Source organism: Canis lupus, chromosome 2 (genome assembly GCF_003254725.2).
Source record: "Canis lupus dingo isolate Sandy chromosome 2, ASM325472v2, whole genome shotgun sequence".
NCBI classification, from domain to species: domain Eukaryota; kingdom Metazoa; phylum Chordata; class Mammalia; order Carnivora; family Canidae; genus Canis; species Canis lupus.
The window spans coordinates 56,565,027-56,581,931 of record NC_064244.1 but is presented as its reverse complement, the minus strand read 5'-3'; the positions used below and the strand labels follow the sequence as shown (position 1 = coordinate 56,581,931).

The following is a 16,905-nucleotide window of genomic DNA, read 5'->3' as shown; positions in this document are numbered from 1 at the left end:
GCAACTGCTAATAGATTCAAGTATTTCTTTTCGAGGTGATGAAAACATTCTGGAGTTAGATGGTGATGATTAAGTAACTTAGTAAATCCACTAAAAACTACCAAACTGCACATTCATTCTAAGGGTAAATTTTAAAGTTTGTGAAGTACATCTTAATTTTAAAACATAGATAAGGACAGCACCTGTGGCTCAGCAGTTTAGCGCCACCTTCAGCCTGGGACGTGATCCTGGGGACCTGGGATCAAGTCTCGCATCGGGCTCCCTGCATGGGGCCTGCTTCTTTCTCCCTCTGCCTGTGTCTCTGCCTCTCTCTCTGTCTCTCATGAATAAATAAATATTTTTAAAAAATAAAAAATAGTAAAACATAGATAAGAAAAAAATGAGACTAAACCAAAACAAACCAGACATTTCATAATTTTTATAGAAAAATTTAAATCTGTGGCTTCTTTAAAGAAAAAATTGAGGGGGATTCCTGGGTGGCTCAGTTGTTTGGCACCTGCCTTTGGCCCAGGGCATGATCCTGGAGACCCGGGATCAAGTCCCACATCAGGCTCCCTTGCATGAAGCCTGCTTCTCCCTCTGCCTGTGTCTCTGCGTGTGTGTGTGTGTGTGTGTGTGTGTGTGTCTCACATCGATAAAAATAAAATCTATTAAAAAAAAAAAAGGAAAAATTGAGGGGGCAATTGGGTGGCTCAGTTAGGCATCGCTCCCTGCTCAGCAGAGAGTCTGCTTCTCCCTCTCCTGCTTGCCACTTGCTTATGTACGGATGCACGGTCTCTATGTCAAATAAATGAATAAAATCTTAAAGAAAAAAAAAAGGATGCCTGGGTGGCTCAGCGGTTGAGGATCTGCCTTCCACCCACCAAGGCATGATCCCCAGTCTGGGGATCGAGTCCCGCATCTGGCTCCCCACAAGGAGCCTGCTTCTCCCTCCTATCTGTGTCTCTGCCCCTCTCTGTGTGTCTCATGAATAAATAAAATCTTTAAAAAAAAAAAAATAGATTGGGATAAAATCTTTTATATATTAAAGCTGAGGAGAACCTTCTTTCTACTGCATACTCATTCCTCTAATGGCACTTGTTTTCTAAGTTTACTTACATGCTGTATTTCCTGCTGGCTGGCTCGGTAGTTTTTCTTGGTTAAATTGTCCACCAGGTAGCTGATTTGAGACAAGGCCAGCGAGAGCGAGTCAAGATTCATTGCTGGTTGGGGCGGAAGCAGGCGGCCGAGCCCGGCGCAAAATCACCATTATTCCCCTTTAGTCACCTCAGAGGCAGGTTAATGCTTTCTTTGTAATTAGCCTATATCTGATGTCTGTACAGTGTCTTCAGTTCTTCTTTACCAGGGGTATTACTCTGTCCTGAAACATGGCACCTGTTTTTTTTTTAAAAAAAAAAAAAAAAAAGAAAGAAAAATCAGATTTTTAAATTAGTTTTTTTATATAGAGAAGAGTTGAATAGCCATTGTCTCTCCAACTTAATACCTGAAAGACCACTAAGGACTCAAAAAAAAAAAAATTTTTTTTTAAGATGTCTCGACCACTAGTTACAGAAGAAGATGCCAAGTTGGAAAATTAGGTAAGGCCAGTATAAGCAGGAAATATCCCCCCTCAAAAAAGTTGCAGTTTAGCAAGACAAAATATATGGATTTCTATTTTATCTACTTGAAAATGATTGCTTATACTATACTCTTTAGAAATAGCAGGAAAGTACTTAAAATTAGGACTAATGGAAAGAAACTCATCTGACATTTTCAGTTCCTCTACACACACCATCTACAACCTACTTTTAAGATTTCATTTATTGACTTTACTCCTTGTGTACTACACTTCAGAATCAAGTATGATAGTTTGGCCCTAAAGCTGTACCTTAGGGTGTATGTTTTAGGTTTTAAATGGCTGTCATAAATGCAAGTAAGAGCTTCAGAACCCAAATTCCTTCCCACATTGTTGAAAATATTACTAAGATTTAGAAAAGGAAGCCCTAAGCAGAAAATGACAGGATGCTTATCTGTTTAATTCCAACCTGGGGCTGAGTCAGAAAAACTATTCTGTATTAAAAAAAGGGGCGGAGGAAAAAAAAGGAGGGGAGAGAATCACAAGTTTTTCTTAGGAATTCACCAAGTACCGCTGATGAAACACAAAAATCTTTAAAAACAAGGAGCTGAACTTATGCAAAACTTCATGTTCTAAAATCCCCAAATTTCATTATAATCAGAAAATTCACGAAGATTTTTATTTTTTTTATTTTAAAGATTTTATTTATTTATTCATAGACACACAGAGAGAGACAGGCAGAGACACAAGCAGAGGGAGAAGCAGGCTCCACGCAGACAGCCCGACGTGGGACTCAATCCATGGTCTCCAGGATCACACCCTGGGCTGCAGGTGGCGCTAAACCGCTGCGCCACAGAGGCTGCCCCACAAAGATTTTTTTTAAAGATTTCATCCATTCATTTATGAGAGACAAAAAGAGAGAGAGGCAGAGAGACACAGGGAGAGGGAGAAGCAGGCTCCATGCAGGGAGCCCAATGTGGGACTTGATCCCAGCACTCTAGGATCACACCCTGAGCCAAGGCAGAAGCTCAACTGCTGAGCCACCCAGGCATCCTGAAAATTCACAAAGATTAAAAGGCTCTCTTAGAGACAGTAAAACCTTTACCTTTAACAATTTCTAAACAAATTAGAAACACTACATTGTTTTGGTGTTTCAACTTTATACAAAGCAAAAGTTCAACCTATGGTATCACTCCACATGCTCCCTAAAGAAAGAGAAGGAGCAGGTAGCCCGGGTGGCTCAGCAGGTTAGCGCCGCCTGCAGCCCAGGGCGTGATCCTAGAGACCTGGGATCGAGTCCCACGTCAGGCTCCCTGCATGGAGCCTGCTTCTCCCTCTGCCTGTGTCTCGGCCTCTCTCTCCTCGTGTCTTTCATGAATAAATAAATTTTTTAAAAAAAATTTAAAAAGAGGAGGAGCTTGAAAATGTGCCAAGATGTTTTGTTCATTCTAAATAACACATGAATTGTTTTTATCTATCCATTACTTGCAACTAAACTAGCCTGTTATAAATCTTAGAGAAGTCTCCTTCACATTCTATTTATAGCAATATTTCCTATATCTGACTAGTAAGACATCCAACTTTGAGGGCCTATATAAGTTTACAAGCAAAGGGCAGCCCCAGTGGCACAGCAGTTTAGCGCTGCCTGCAGCCGGGGTGTGATCCTGGAGACCCGGGATTGAGTCCCACATCGGGCTTCCTGCATGGAACCTGCTTCTCCCTCTGCCTGTGTCTCTGCCTCTCTCTCGCTCTCTCTGAATGAATAAATAAATCTTAAAAAAAAAAAAAAAGTTTACAAGCAAAGAGAGGACTCATCAGACTGTTAACAACAGTATTAACTGTACAACCTTTCCTAAAATTCAAAATAAATAAAGTATCCCTCCAGATATAGAAGTTCTTTTTGCATCAAGAACTCCAAGGACACAGATTTTCAGGGAAGTCTATCTCAGCAAAAGGAAAAAGTAAAGTAAAAGAGTAAAAAGTAAAAAAAATTAAAAAATAATAAAAAATAAAAATTAAAAAAAAAGAGTAAAAAGTAACTCTTTAGGGGCTCCTGGGTGGCTCAGTTAGTTAAGCGTCAGACTCCTCATTTTGGCTCAGGTCATGATCTCAGGTGGAGAGATTGGCTAGCCACAGGCTCCCAGCTCAGTTAGGAGTCTGCTTAAGATTCTCAACCTGTGGGGACCCCCGGGTGGCTCAGTAGTTTGCACCTGCCTTCGACCCGGCTTGTGGTCCTGGAGTCCCGGGATCGAGATTCACATCAGGCTCTCTGCACGGAGCCTGCTTCTCCCTCTGCTTGTGTCTCTGCCGCGCGCTCTCTCTCTGTGTGTCTCTCATTAATAAATAAATCAATCTTGAAAAAAAAAAAAAAAAGATTCTCTCCCTATGACCATCCCCCTGGCTCCCACAAGCTCTCTCTCTCTCTCTCTCTCAAATAAATAAATAAATAAATAAATAAATAAATAAATAAATAAATAAATCTAAAAACAAAAATCATTTCTTAGTTGAGTCTAATGAAAGCCCTATACAATGAAACTACAAGACTTTGTTGAAAGACATCAAATATGACACAAACAGCCACCCAAAGGGAGCCTGCTTCTCCCTCTGCCTATGTGTCTACCTCTCTCTCTCATGAATAAATAAAATCTTCAAAAAAAAAAAGACACAAATGGAAAGACATATGTTAATGGGTTAGAATAGTTAATACTTTTTTTTTTTTTTAATAGTTAATACTCTTAAAATGTCCACATCACTCACAGAGTTAAGCATCTGACTCTTGATTTCAGTTCAGGTCATGATCTCAGGATTGTGAGATGGAGCCCTGCATCAGGCTCTCCGGTGGGCATGGTGCCTGCTTAAAATTCTCTCTCCCTCTCTAAAAATTAGTAATTTAAAAAAAAATTTAAATTAAATGTCCACACCACCCAAAGCCATGTAGATTCAACAAAAACCCTGTGAAAATTCCAATGGCATTTTTCACATAAACAGAAAAACAAAAGTCCTAAATTGGTATGGAACTATAAAAGATCCTCAAGAGCCAAAGCAATCATGAAACATAAGAACAAAACCAGGGGGACACCTGGGTGGCTCCGCGGTTGAGCGCCTGCCTTCAGCCCAGGGTGCAATACTGGAGTCGTGGGATTGAGTCCCACATCAGGCTTCCTGCATGGAGCCTACTTTTCCCTCTACCTATGTCTCTACTTCCTTCTCTTTCATGACTAAATAAATAAAACCTTAAAAAAAAAAAAAAGAACAGAGAGTATATACAGTCAACTAAAAACTTGATAAGGGAAGCAAGAACAACCTATGGGGAAAGGACAATGTCTTAAAATGGTGCTGGGAAAACTGGATAAATCCATGCAAAAAAATGAAAACAGACCTCTATCCTAACACCACTCACAAAAATTAACTCAAAACTAAACAGAAGACCTGATACCAAAAAAATTCCTAGAAGAAGGACACCTGGATGGCTCAGAGCATGATCCCAGAGTCCCAGGGTCTGGTCCCGCATGGGGCTTCCTGCATGGAACCTGCTTCTCCCTCTGCCTATGTCTCTGCCTCTCTCTCTCATGAATAAATAAATAAAATCTTTAAAAAAAAATTCCTAGAAGAAAACGCACAAAGGATACTTTTCAGGGCCAGTCTTGGCAATGATTTTTTTTGGACATGAGGCCAAAAACACAAACAACCAAAGAAAAAAATAATAAACGCAACTACATCAAAATTAAAAGCTTCTGCACAAAGGAAACAATTGACCAAATGAAAAGGCAATCTACAGAATGAGAGAATATTTGCAAAACATGTACCAGATAAAGGGTTAATACACCCCTCTTTTTAATTAAAAAAAAATTCCTACAACTCAGTAACAACAAAAAAAGTCACAATCCAGGGGCACCTGGGTGGCTCAGTTGGTTAAGCTTCTGCCTTTGGCTCAGATCATAATCCCAGGGTCCTGGGATCAAGCCCTACATCGGTCTCCCTGCTCAGTGAGTAGCCTGCTTCTCCCTCTCCTACTCTCCCTGTTTGTGTTCTGTTGTCAAATAAATAAATAAAATCTTTTTTAAAAATCACAATCTGGGCAGCCCGGGTGGCTCAGCGGTTTAGCGCTACCTTCAGCCCAGGGCCTGATCCTGGAGACCCGGGATCGAGTCCCACATCGGGCTCCCTGCATGGAGCCTGCTTCTCCCTCTGTCTGTGTCTCTGCCTCTCTCTCTGTCTCTCATGAATAAATAAATTAAAATCTTTAAAAAAAAAAATCACAATCCAATTAAAAAATGGGCAGAAAACCAAAAGATGTCTTTTTCTCAAAGACATCTGCAAAGGTGCTCAACATCACTAATCATCAGGGAAATGCACACCAAAACCAGGATAAAACACCATCTAACACCTGTAAGAATGGCTACAACAAGAAAAGGGCTGGAGAGGACATGGAGAAAAGGGAACCCCTATGTACTGCTGTTTGGACTCTAAAGTGGTTCTACCACTATGGAGAACAGTGTAGATCCTCAAAAAATTAAAAATAGAGGTGTCTGGCTCAATCGGTAGAGCATATGACTCTTGATCTCAGGGTTGTGAGTTCAAACCCTACATTGGGCATGGAGCTGACTTTAAAAGCACAATAATAATTAATAATAAAACTACCAGAGAACCCAGTAATTCCACTTCTGGGTACATATCCAAAGGTAATGAAAACAGGTTACTGAAAAGATACATGCACTCCCATGTTTACTGCAACATTATTCACAATAACCAAGATATGAAAACAACCTGGATGCGTGGCTGGCTCAGTTGGTAGAACATGTAGATTTCAGGGTTCAGAGTTCAAGCCCCACATTGGGTAGAAAGATTACTTAAAAATAAAATCTTAAAAAAATATATGGAAACAATCTAAGTGTCAACAAATGAATGGAAAATATGTGGTGCATATATACACTGGAATACTTTTCAGCCATGGGGGGAAAAAATACTGTCATTTGTGACAACATGGATGGCCTTGAGTATATTATGCTGAGATAAATCAGACAGAATAAGACAAATACTGTATGATATCGGTCATATGTGGAATCTTAAAAACAACTCTGAAACAGAAAACATATTGTGGTTACCAGAGGTGGGGAAGGGTGGGGTATAGGCATGGGGGTGGTGAAATGATGAAGGTGGTCAACAGATTAACTTTCAATTATGATCAGTAAGTCTCAAAGATATAATGTATGGCATGGTGATTAAAGAGTAAATCTTAAAAGTTCTCATCACAAGGAATAAAAAATTCTTCTAGCTATGGGTGGTGGTAGATTTCTTGTTGTTGTTCTTATTGTTGTTTTTAAGTAGGCTCCAAGCCCAGTGTGGAGCCCAGCATGGAATCCAATGCAGGGTTTGAACTCATATCCTGAGATCGAAGACTTGAGCTGAGACCAAGAACCGGACACTTAACTGACTAAGCCACCCAGGTGTTCCTGGATAGTGGTAGATGTTAACTAGATTTATTAGTGTTCATTTCACAATATACAGAAATACTGAATCATTATGTTGTACACCTGAAACTATTATAGTGCTCTATGTTGACTCTACCTCAAAAACAAAATAAATAATTTAAGTACCAAATGACAAAACAGAGTGAGGGGCACCTGGGTGGCTCAGTAGGTTAGTGTCTGTCTGCTTTTGTCTCGGTTCATGATCCCAGGGTCCTGGGATCCAGCCCCGCATCAGGCTCCCTGCTGCACGGGGAGCCTGCTTCTCCCTCTGCCTCTGCCTGTCATTCCTCCTGCTTGTGCTGTCAATAAATAAAAATAAAATTAAAAACAAAAACAAAAAAAAAGCAGAGTGAAATAGTCATAACCAGGAAGTGAAGACAGGAATGTTTAAGGGTACAAACTTGTGATTTGTAGGTAAGTCTTGGAGATCTAATACACAATACAGTGATTATATACAACAAAACTGTATTATAAACATTAAACCTGCTAAGAGACTAGAAAAAAAAAAGATTTATTCATGAGAGACACAGAGACAGAGGCAGACACACAGGCAGAGGGAGAAGCAGGCTCCATGCAGAAGTCTGATGTGGGACCCAATCCCAGGACTCTAGGATCACACCCTGGGCCGAAGGCAGATGCTCAATCATGGAGCCACCCAGGTGTCCCAGAGACTAGATCTTAATTGTTATCATCACTAGAATAATCATTTGAAGTGACAGAGTATTAGCTAATGCTACAATGGTATGAATGTAACAAATCATGTAGCACACCTTAAACTTGTATGTCAACTATATCTCAATTTTTTTAAAAACATACCCTACTGGCGCCTGGGTGGTTCAGTGGTTGAACGTCTGCCTTTGGCTTGAATGATGATCCCAGGGTCCCCAGGGTCCTCAGATTGAGTCCCGTATCAGTCCCCCCCCACCCCCGCCCCGCCCCCCCGTGGGGAGCCTGCTTCGCCCTCTGCCTATGTCTCTGCCTCTCTGTCTCATGAATAAATAAAATCCTAAAAAAAAAATAAATGCCCTAGATAGAAACAATGATATCCCAAAAGCAATGCACCCATGTAACTCCTAAATCTTGGTTTCTGAACACTAAAAAGCAATGGTTTCTTAGAGAAATGACTAATTCCAAGAGTCTGGATAAGGAAAATAAATACAAGGTTAGTTTGTATCCATTCCGTGACAAAAGGAAACACTCAAAAATCCAAGAGGGATATGTCAGGAAGATACAAAAGCCAATTAAAGGCAGTCTCACTTAATTCTGGGTCCATCTGGACATCGAAAAAGGACTTATATTATGATCAATGACCAACTGTGTATTTTGCCCCCAGTGCAACATCATTTAGAAATGCCTAAAGGAGAAAAGAAAAAGAAAAAGAAAAAGAAAAAGAAAAAGAAAAAGAAATGCCTAAAGGGGGAGCAAAATTCAAAATAATGTGCATATTGTACTACTGTCAACCAATACATTCTAAATTCTTAATTTATCAAAACATATCATTTTGGGGGGCACCTGGATGGCTCAGTTGGTTAAGAGCCCAATTCTTGGTTTTGGCTCAGGTCATAATCTCATGGGTCATAAAGTTGGCTTGGGATTCTCCCCCCCTGCCCGTCCCCCAACTTGCACACAAAATCACAGACACCCTCTCTCAAATAAATAAATCTTAAAAAATATATATCATTTTTGAATGCATGCCAGTGAATACACAAGTTTATTATTTGGTGTCACAAATTTCTTTCTACATGTTGTAAGTTCTTCATATATGTACAGATATAAATAATCTAACACAGGGCACCTGGGTGGCTCAAGGGCTGAGTGTCTGCCTTTGGCTCAGGTTGTGATCCCAGGGTCCTGGGATCGAGTCCCACATTGGGTTCCTCACAGGGAGCCTGCTTCTCCCTCTGCCTATGTCTCTCATGAATAAATAAAATCTTAAAAAATAAAAACTAACACAATTAAATATTCTAACATAAATATATGATTAAAACAACAATGTGTTACTTAATCTGCAATTTCAGTAAAACACTATGGGTAAAAATGTCCTAACAAATCATAGCATAAAAAAAACTGAATACAGTAAATGAGAATCCCTGAATCCATGATTACACTTAAAGAGGAAGATGTACCTTTTACTAAAAGATGCCAACGAATAAATTGAAAAAGTAGGAAAGAAAAATAAAGATACCATTTTGTAACACCTGTAACCTGTATAAAAGTTGATTCAGGCAACTGGGGCGCCTGGGTGGTTTAGCTGGTTTAAGCATCCAGATCGTGATCTGATGGTTGTGGGATCAAGCCCTACATCAGGCTCTCTAGTCAGCAGGAAGTCGTCTTGAGATTCTTTCTCCTTTCCTTCTTCTACCCTCCCCTCACTCGCTCACGTGTGCATGCAACACACTTTCTCTAAAATAATCTTTTTTTTTTTTTTTAAGTTGATTCAGGCCAAAAATTACCAATGCCTAAAAAACATCAGGTGCAAGAGTGCTGGGACATTTGCACACTATCACCCAACAAATTACCTACTAACTAGAGAAGGAAAAAAATGTCCCTTTACAATACACCCTGTACTGAAGGCGGCACTAAACCGCTGAGCCACCTGGGCTGCCCTACAATACAGCTATGGCAGTCACTACCTTAACCAAATGAGTAACCAAATGTATTACTAATGGTAAAACTGCCCAACATATAGGTCTACTGATGTGTTGCAATATGAAGTTATCACCTTGACGTATTCTTGCCAAAAATAATTACCATAAGCCTAACCATACCTCCATACCTATCAATTCCCAGGAAATAAAGAGGTTAAAGGGACAAGTTTATAATACGCATGAGACTCTAACAAATATATCCAAATACTGGTTCATTCTACCAAGTCACTGGCCTGCACTTGTCAAAACATCAGCAGGGAGAGAAAAAAATGGGGTCTGTTCTACATTACGAAACTAAAATAAAGCTCCTCTATAGGGAGCCTGATGCAGGACTCAATCCCAGGACCCCGGGATCACGCCCTGAGCCAAAGGCAGACGCTCAACCACTGAGCCACCCAGATGCCCCTCTCAATTGTATTTTAATTTTTAAAACTATAAAGTAGTTTTTACAAACTTAAAGTTTAAGATAAGTAATAGCAATTTTAGGGGATGCCTGGGTGGCTCAGCAGTTGGGCTCAGCTCAGGGCGTGATCCTGGAGTGCTGGGAAAGAGTCCCACATCAAGCTCCCTGCATGGAGCCTGCTTCTCCCTCTGCCTATATCTCTGCCTCTCTCTCCCTGGGTCTCTCATGAATAAATAAAATCTTTAAAAAAAAAAAAAAGTAATAACAATTACTTTTTGTAAAACTTGGGCATCTTCTAACCAGAGCTTCCCCAAAAGGGTAGATCTTTAATGGGTAGGAGGTAGCACAGAGAATTAAGAATCTTCTAAGCCCTCAAGACAGTCTCGTAGAGCAGCTAACCCAGTCTACCTTCTGATAACATCAGGCGAATAGCAAGTATTTAGCATAAGCACAGTGGATGAGATATTCTATCACCTCATATCTGCTTTAAGAGTTTGCTGAAAAGTGAGCAGCTGGGGCACCTTGGTGGCTCAGGGGTTGAATGTCTGCCTTTAGCTCAGGTTGTGATCCTGGGGTCCTGGGATCGAGTCCTGCATTGGGCTTCTCCCTCTGCTTGTCTCTGCCCCTCTGTCTCTCATGAATGAATAAAATCTTTAAAAAAAAAAAAAAAGGAAAAAGAAAGAAGGGTGAGCAGCTGTCAGTCTTCAGTGGAGCTGTAGAAGTTTATAAAACATGTAACAAGGAGCATAGCCAGGCTGGACAAGATGTGACTAACTGGTGCAAAGTGATGATAGGCTGAGTGGCAGGTTCTTTTCTTTTCTTTTAAGATTTTATTTATTCATGAGAGACACAGAGAGAGAGAGAGAGAGAGAGGCAGAGACACAGGCAGAGGGAGAAGCGGGCTCCATGCAGGGAGCCCGACGTGGGACTCAATCCTGGTCTCCAGGATCATGCCCCGGGCTGCAGGCGGCACTAAACCGCTGCGCCACTCAGGCTGCCCTGAGTGGCAGGTTGAGAGAAGGAATTAAAACTCACATCTCTTGTCGTCTATGTTTTAGTGGCATGTGAGATAGCTGTAACGCCTTACAATGCTGCAATGTAAACAAATTCTCATATTAAACATTTATCAGGGGGCAGCCTGGGAGGCTTAGTGATTTAGCACTACCTTCAGCCCAGGGCATGATCCTGGAGTCCCAGGATCGAGTCCCACGTCGGGCTCCCTGCATGGAGCCTGCTTCTCTCTCTGCCTGTGTCTCTGCGCCTCACTCTGTGTCTCTCATGAATAAATAAAATCTTTTAAAAATAAATAAATAAAATAAAAAATAAACATTTTTCAGGGACACCTGGGTGGCTCAGTGGTTGGGCGTCTGCCTTTGGCTCAGGGCATGATCCCAGAGTGCTGGGATCAAGTCCTGCATCAGGTTCCCTGCAGGGAGTCTGCGTATGTCTCTGCCTCTCTCTCCCTCTGTCTCTCATGAATAAGTCAAATCTTTAAAAAATAAATGAAGAAGGACAAACATTATAATTATATGGTCTCATTCATTTGGGGAATATAAAAAATAGTGAAAGGGATTAAAGGGGAAAGGAGAAAAAATGAGTGGGAAATATCAGAAAGGGAGACAGAACACGAGAGACTCCTAACTCTGGGAAACAAACTAGGGGGGGTGGAGGTGACTGGGTGACGGGCACTGAGGGGGGGGCACTTGATGGGATGAGCACTGGGTGTTATTCTATCTGTTGGCAAATTGAACACCAATAAAAATTAAATTTATATATAAAACAAATAAAATAAAAAATATAAAATAAAATAAAATAAAATAAATAAAATTTAAAAAATTTAAAAAATAAAATAATAAAATAAAATAAATAAATAAAATAAATAAATAAAATAAATTAAATTTAATTTAAAAATTAAATTAAATTAAATTAAAAAATAACATAACATAACATAACATAACATAACATAACATAACATAACATAACATAAAATAAGGCAGCCCAGGTGGCTCAGCGGTTTAGCACTGCCTTCAGCCCAGGGTCTGATCCTGGAGACCCGGGATCGAGTCCCACGTCGGGCTCCCTGCATGGAGCCTGCTTCTCCCTCTGCCTGTGTCTCTGCCTCTCTCTCTCTCTGTGTCTCTGGGCTCAAATATTATTTACAAATTTTTGAAAGTTAATTATTACATTTTGTTAAAAAGAAAAAAAAAGAAGAAAGCCATTACCTTTAAATATTTCAATTTGGGGGCACCTGGGTACTGCAGTCGATTGAGCGTCACTCTCGGTTTTGGCTCAGGTCAGATCTCATGGGTCCTGGGATTGAGCCCTGTACTCAGGGGAATCTACTTGAAGATTCTCTCCCTCTGCCCTCCCTCTACTTGCATATGTGCACACTCACTCTCCCTCAAATAAGATCTTAGGGACACCTGGGGTGGCTCAGTGGTTGAACATCTACCTTTGGCTCAAGGCATGATCCCAGGGTCCAGAGATCGATCCCACGTCGGGCTTCCTGCATGGAGCCTGCAACTCCCTGTGCCTATGTCTCTGCCTTGCTCTCTGTGTCCTTCATGAATAAATCAAATCTTTTGTAAAAAATAAAATCTTAAAACTCTCCTCTGCCCCTTTTCCTGCTTATGCACCCTCTCGTTCTAAGATAAATAAATCTTAAATATTTCCATTTTAAATCTTTGAATGGATCTAAAAAGGTCTTAAATATAACACCCTTATTTGTGCAAATGAGACTTCCCTTTGAGGTCAACTATCAATAATTTGGAGATGATTAAAATGTACATAGGCTTTTCAAGCATAAAACCATCATAAACCTGACTGCAGAAACAAGCTCAAATTCATTCAACTTTGAAATTATTTTTTAATTGGGCAAATTTACTATTATCCCTTATTTTATCAGGATTATATAAAATGTCCCAAATGATCTCCTTCCATTTCACTACAGGATTACTTCATAAATACCTTCATTTGCTAAAGATGACACTCCTATTAATACAAACACTTGAGCCTAGCTCTAAGCCATGTGACTAATTATTTACTTTTTGTTTTCTAGAACACCTACCTCAAGGGGCTTAACAGAATAAATATAGATTTTACTATAGTGCTATGTAACTAAGGCAATTATATATATAAGAACTGGGAAACAAGGGGGCACCTGGCTGGCTCAGTCAGAAGAGCATGTGATTTTATTTTATTTTATTATTATTATTTTTTTTTAATGATAGTCACAGAGAGAGAGAGAGAGAGAGGCAGAGACACAGGCAGAGGGAGAAGCAGGCTCCATGCACCGGGAGCCCAATGTGGGATTCGATCCCGGGTCTCCAGGATCGCGCCGTGGGCCAAAGGCAGGCGCTAAACTGCTGCGCCACCCAGGGATCCCGAGCATGTGATTTTAGATCATGGTTTTGAGTTTGAGCCCTACGGTGGACGTAGAGATTATTTAAATAAATTGGGGGGGGTGGAGCTTAAAAAAAAGAACTGGGAGATGGGAGAGACCGATTTAAAATGCTAAGCACCACCTTACATCAAAAAAATTAAAATCCTTAAGTACAGAACACTGTATTTTAAACACTCTGTATTCTTACGCAATTTATTATTTTTTTATACAATTTTATTTGTCCATGAGACACACAGAGAGAGGCAGAGACACAGGCAGAGGGAGAAGCAGGCTTCATGCAGGGAGCCCGATGCAAGCATCCCAGGACTCCGGGATCATGCCGAGCCAAAGGCAGACACCCAACCACTGAGCCACCCAGGTGTCTCTCTTACGTACTTTAAAGACTGAGAACCACTAAACTTACTAATAGCTCTGGGAAATGTTTTTAGAAAGTATACCAGGGGTGCCTGGGTGGCCCAGTGGCTGAGCATCTGATCGTGATCTTGGGGTCCTGGGATGGAGTCCTACAACAAGCTCCCCGCAGGCAGCCTGCTTCTCCCTCTGCCTCTCTGGGTCTCTCATGAATAAACAAATAAAATCTTTAAAGAAAAAAAAAAAAAAAAGCGAGAGAGAGAAAGTAAGTATGAATACCAAACTGGGGGACCTGGGTGGCTCAGTCAGTTGAGTGTCTGACTTCAGCTCAAAGTTGTGATTCAGAGTCCTGGGATCAAACCCCGCATCAGGCCCTGAACTCTGTGTGGAGTCTGCTTCTCCCTCTCCCTCTTCCCTCTACTCCTATTCTCTCTCTCTCATATAAATAAATAAAACTTTTTTTAATGGAATATTAAACTTTAATGTAATCTCTAAGACAACCAGGAAAGTCCTTCACATCTATTCCTTTTCCCCTAACATCCAGTTATGCCAGTTATGCCAAAAATATCTCTGTAAAAGCAATTTGGTGTCCCACTCACTTCTGCCAGCAATCTTGGTATTATCTCCTAACTGGCTCTAAGTATCAACAGGTACTTCAAGAAGCCAAAGAGGCCAGATCCAAGGCTATCAGTTTTTTAAAACTCCAAATGCCAATATTAAAAATATATGGGGATACCTGGGTGGCTCAATCAGTTAAGCATCCAACTCGATTTCGGCTCAGATCATCATCTCAGAGTTGTGAGCCTCCATAAGATTCTCTCTCCTTGGGATACCTGAGTGGGTTCAGTGGTTGAGCATCTGCCTTTGGCTCGGGATGTGATCCCAGGGTCCCAGGATCGAGTCCCACATCAGGTTCCTCGCAGGAAGCCTGCTTCTCTCTCTGCCTGTGTTTCTGCTTCTCCCTGTGTCTCTCTCATGAATAAATAAATAAATCTTTAAAAAAAATAATTAAAAGATTCTCCCTCTCCCTCTGTCCCCACCCCCACTTACACATGCTCTCTCTCTAAACATACATATATATGTATATATGTATATGTACATGTATATGTATATGGAGGGGCGCCTGGCTGGCTCAGTTGGTGGAACGTCCAACTCTTGATTTTGGAGTTTTAAGTTCAAGCCCCCTGGTGTGTGTAGAGATTATATAAAAATTATCAAAAAAAAAAAAAAAAAAGCCAGAATACTTAAGTCTACCAACACTACAGACTGACCTTGAAAATTCTTACCAACTCTTATAAGTAGCATTCCAATTTATAAGTCATCAAGCTGAGCGATCTCTTTTCTCCAACTATGGCAATGCTCTACATCGGTACTGTCCAATGTGGCAGGTACTAACCACATGTGGCTCCTTAAAGTGTGTCTAGAGTGACTAAGGAACTCAGCTTTCTTAAAAATTTTATGTAATTTTAACTAATCTTAGTATAAACTAAACAGCCAACATGTGGGTAGTGGCTACCATATTGTACAAAGTTGTAAATTTCTAATGATCCATATAAATCAAGAAAGGTAGCTTATTTTAGCATCCAAAAACAACCAATACGAATTTTCCTAGATGCCTCACTTTTCCCCTTGGTTTCCTTAAAAGAAAGAGCTCACTATTTCCTATGGGACTTTATAACCAATAACTAAATACCAACTCAAAACAAAATACTCATCCTGGTATTTAAAATTCCTTCAAGGGATCCCTGGGTGGCGCAGAGGTTTGGCGCCTGCCTTTGGCCCAGGGCGCGATCCTGGAGACCCGGGATCGAATCCCACATCGGGCTCCCGGTGCATGGAGCCTGCTTCTCCATCTGCCTGTGTCTCTGCCTCTCTCTCTCTCTCTCTGTGACAATCATAAATAAATAAAAATTAAAAAAAAAAAAATTCCTTCAAGAGGCAGGGATTCTAGATTTACAGTACATAGTTCTGAACCCAAAATGTTGGTTCACTTATTAAAGTCTTAATTATAATTACTGTGTACAAAATAGAGCAACTTATCGAAGTATAATCACAACAAATACACAGAATTGTTCTAATCATTTTTCATATATTAACTTAAACCTGTTAAACTCTTTGTGAGAAAGGTATTATATCATGTTTATAGATGAAGAGGACTGCCTGGCACCCTCAGTTGGTAGAGCATGTATGTGACTCTTGCTCTCTGGGTTTGGAGTTCAAGCCCCACTTCAGTCCTAGAGCTTACTTTAAAAAAGAAAAACATACATACATAACATATGTATGTATGTAAAGAATAGTTTGACTTGCCATTACTAATAAAATTTTAAAGACAAATTTTTTTCTTGGGGGGGGGGTGGCGGGGCACAGAGGGCAAGAGATAATCTTAAGCAGCCTCTACGTCCAGTGCAGCATCCAATGCCAACTCAATGCAGAGATTCATTTTTTTTTAAGATTTGATTTATTTATTCATAGACACACACAGAGGGAGAGAGAGAGAGACAGAGACAGAGACAGAGACACAGGCAGAGGGAGAAGCAGGCTCCATGCAGGGAGCCTGACGTGGGACTCGATCCCTGGTCTCCAGGATCACACCCCAGGCTGAAGGCGGCGCTAAACCGCTGAGCCACGGGGGCTGCCCTCAATGCAGAGATTCAATCTCACAACCCTTGAGATCATGATCTGAGCCAAAATCAAGAGTGGGGTTGAGCCAACCAACTAAGCCACAGATACCCCTAAAGACAGTATTTAATAGAACTTTAAAGAACTGGACAGTAGAGGTAAGATGATTCAAAAAACAACATAAGCCCTTGTATTGTACCTTCAAAATCATTGTCTAAATCACTGTTTCATTTATTTAAAGATTTTATTAATTTATTTGAGAGAGAGAACATACAAGCATGGGGAACAGTAGGCAGAGGGAGAAGCAGGCTCTCTGCTGAGCAGGCAGCCCAACGCAGGGCTGGATCCCAAGACCCTGGGATCATGAACCAAGCCGACAGCAGATGCTCAATCAAATGAACCACCCAGGCAACCCTAAATAATTGTTTTAATACCAACTCCTAAAACAAGCCAAC

General features: G+C 40.7%; 1 protein-coding gene across 7 annotated transcripts in view; it reads right to left on the bottom strand.

Annotated features, from left to right (window-relative positions):
• The window catches only part of CNOT1 (CCR4-NOT transcription complex subunit 1), a 99,652-nt gene that overhangs the window by 72,647 nt on the left and 10,100 nt on the right, over positions 1 to 16,905 (bottom strand). For all 7 annotated transcript variants that reach the window (XM_025447839.3, XM_025447843.3, XM_025447841.3 and 4 more), the window contains exon 2: positions 1,099 to 1,374. In XM_025447839.3, the coding sequence (XP_025303624.1) occupies positions 1,099 to 1,200 (102 nt within the window). In that variant the 5' untranslated portion in view covers positions 1,201 to 1,374. The remainder of the gene's footprint in view (positions 1 to 1,098; positions 1,375 to 16,905) is intronic.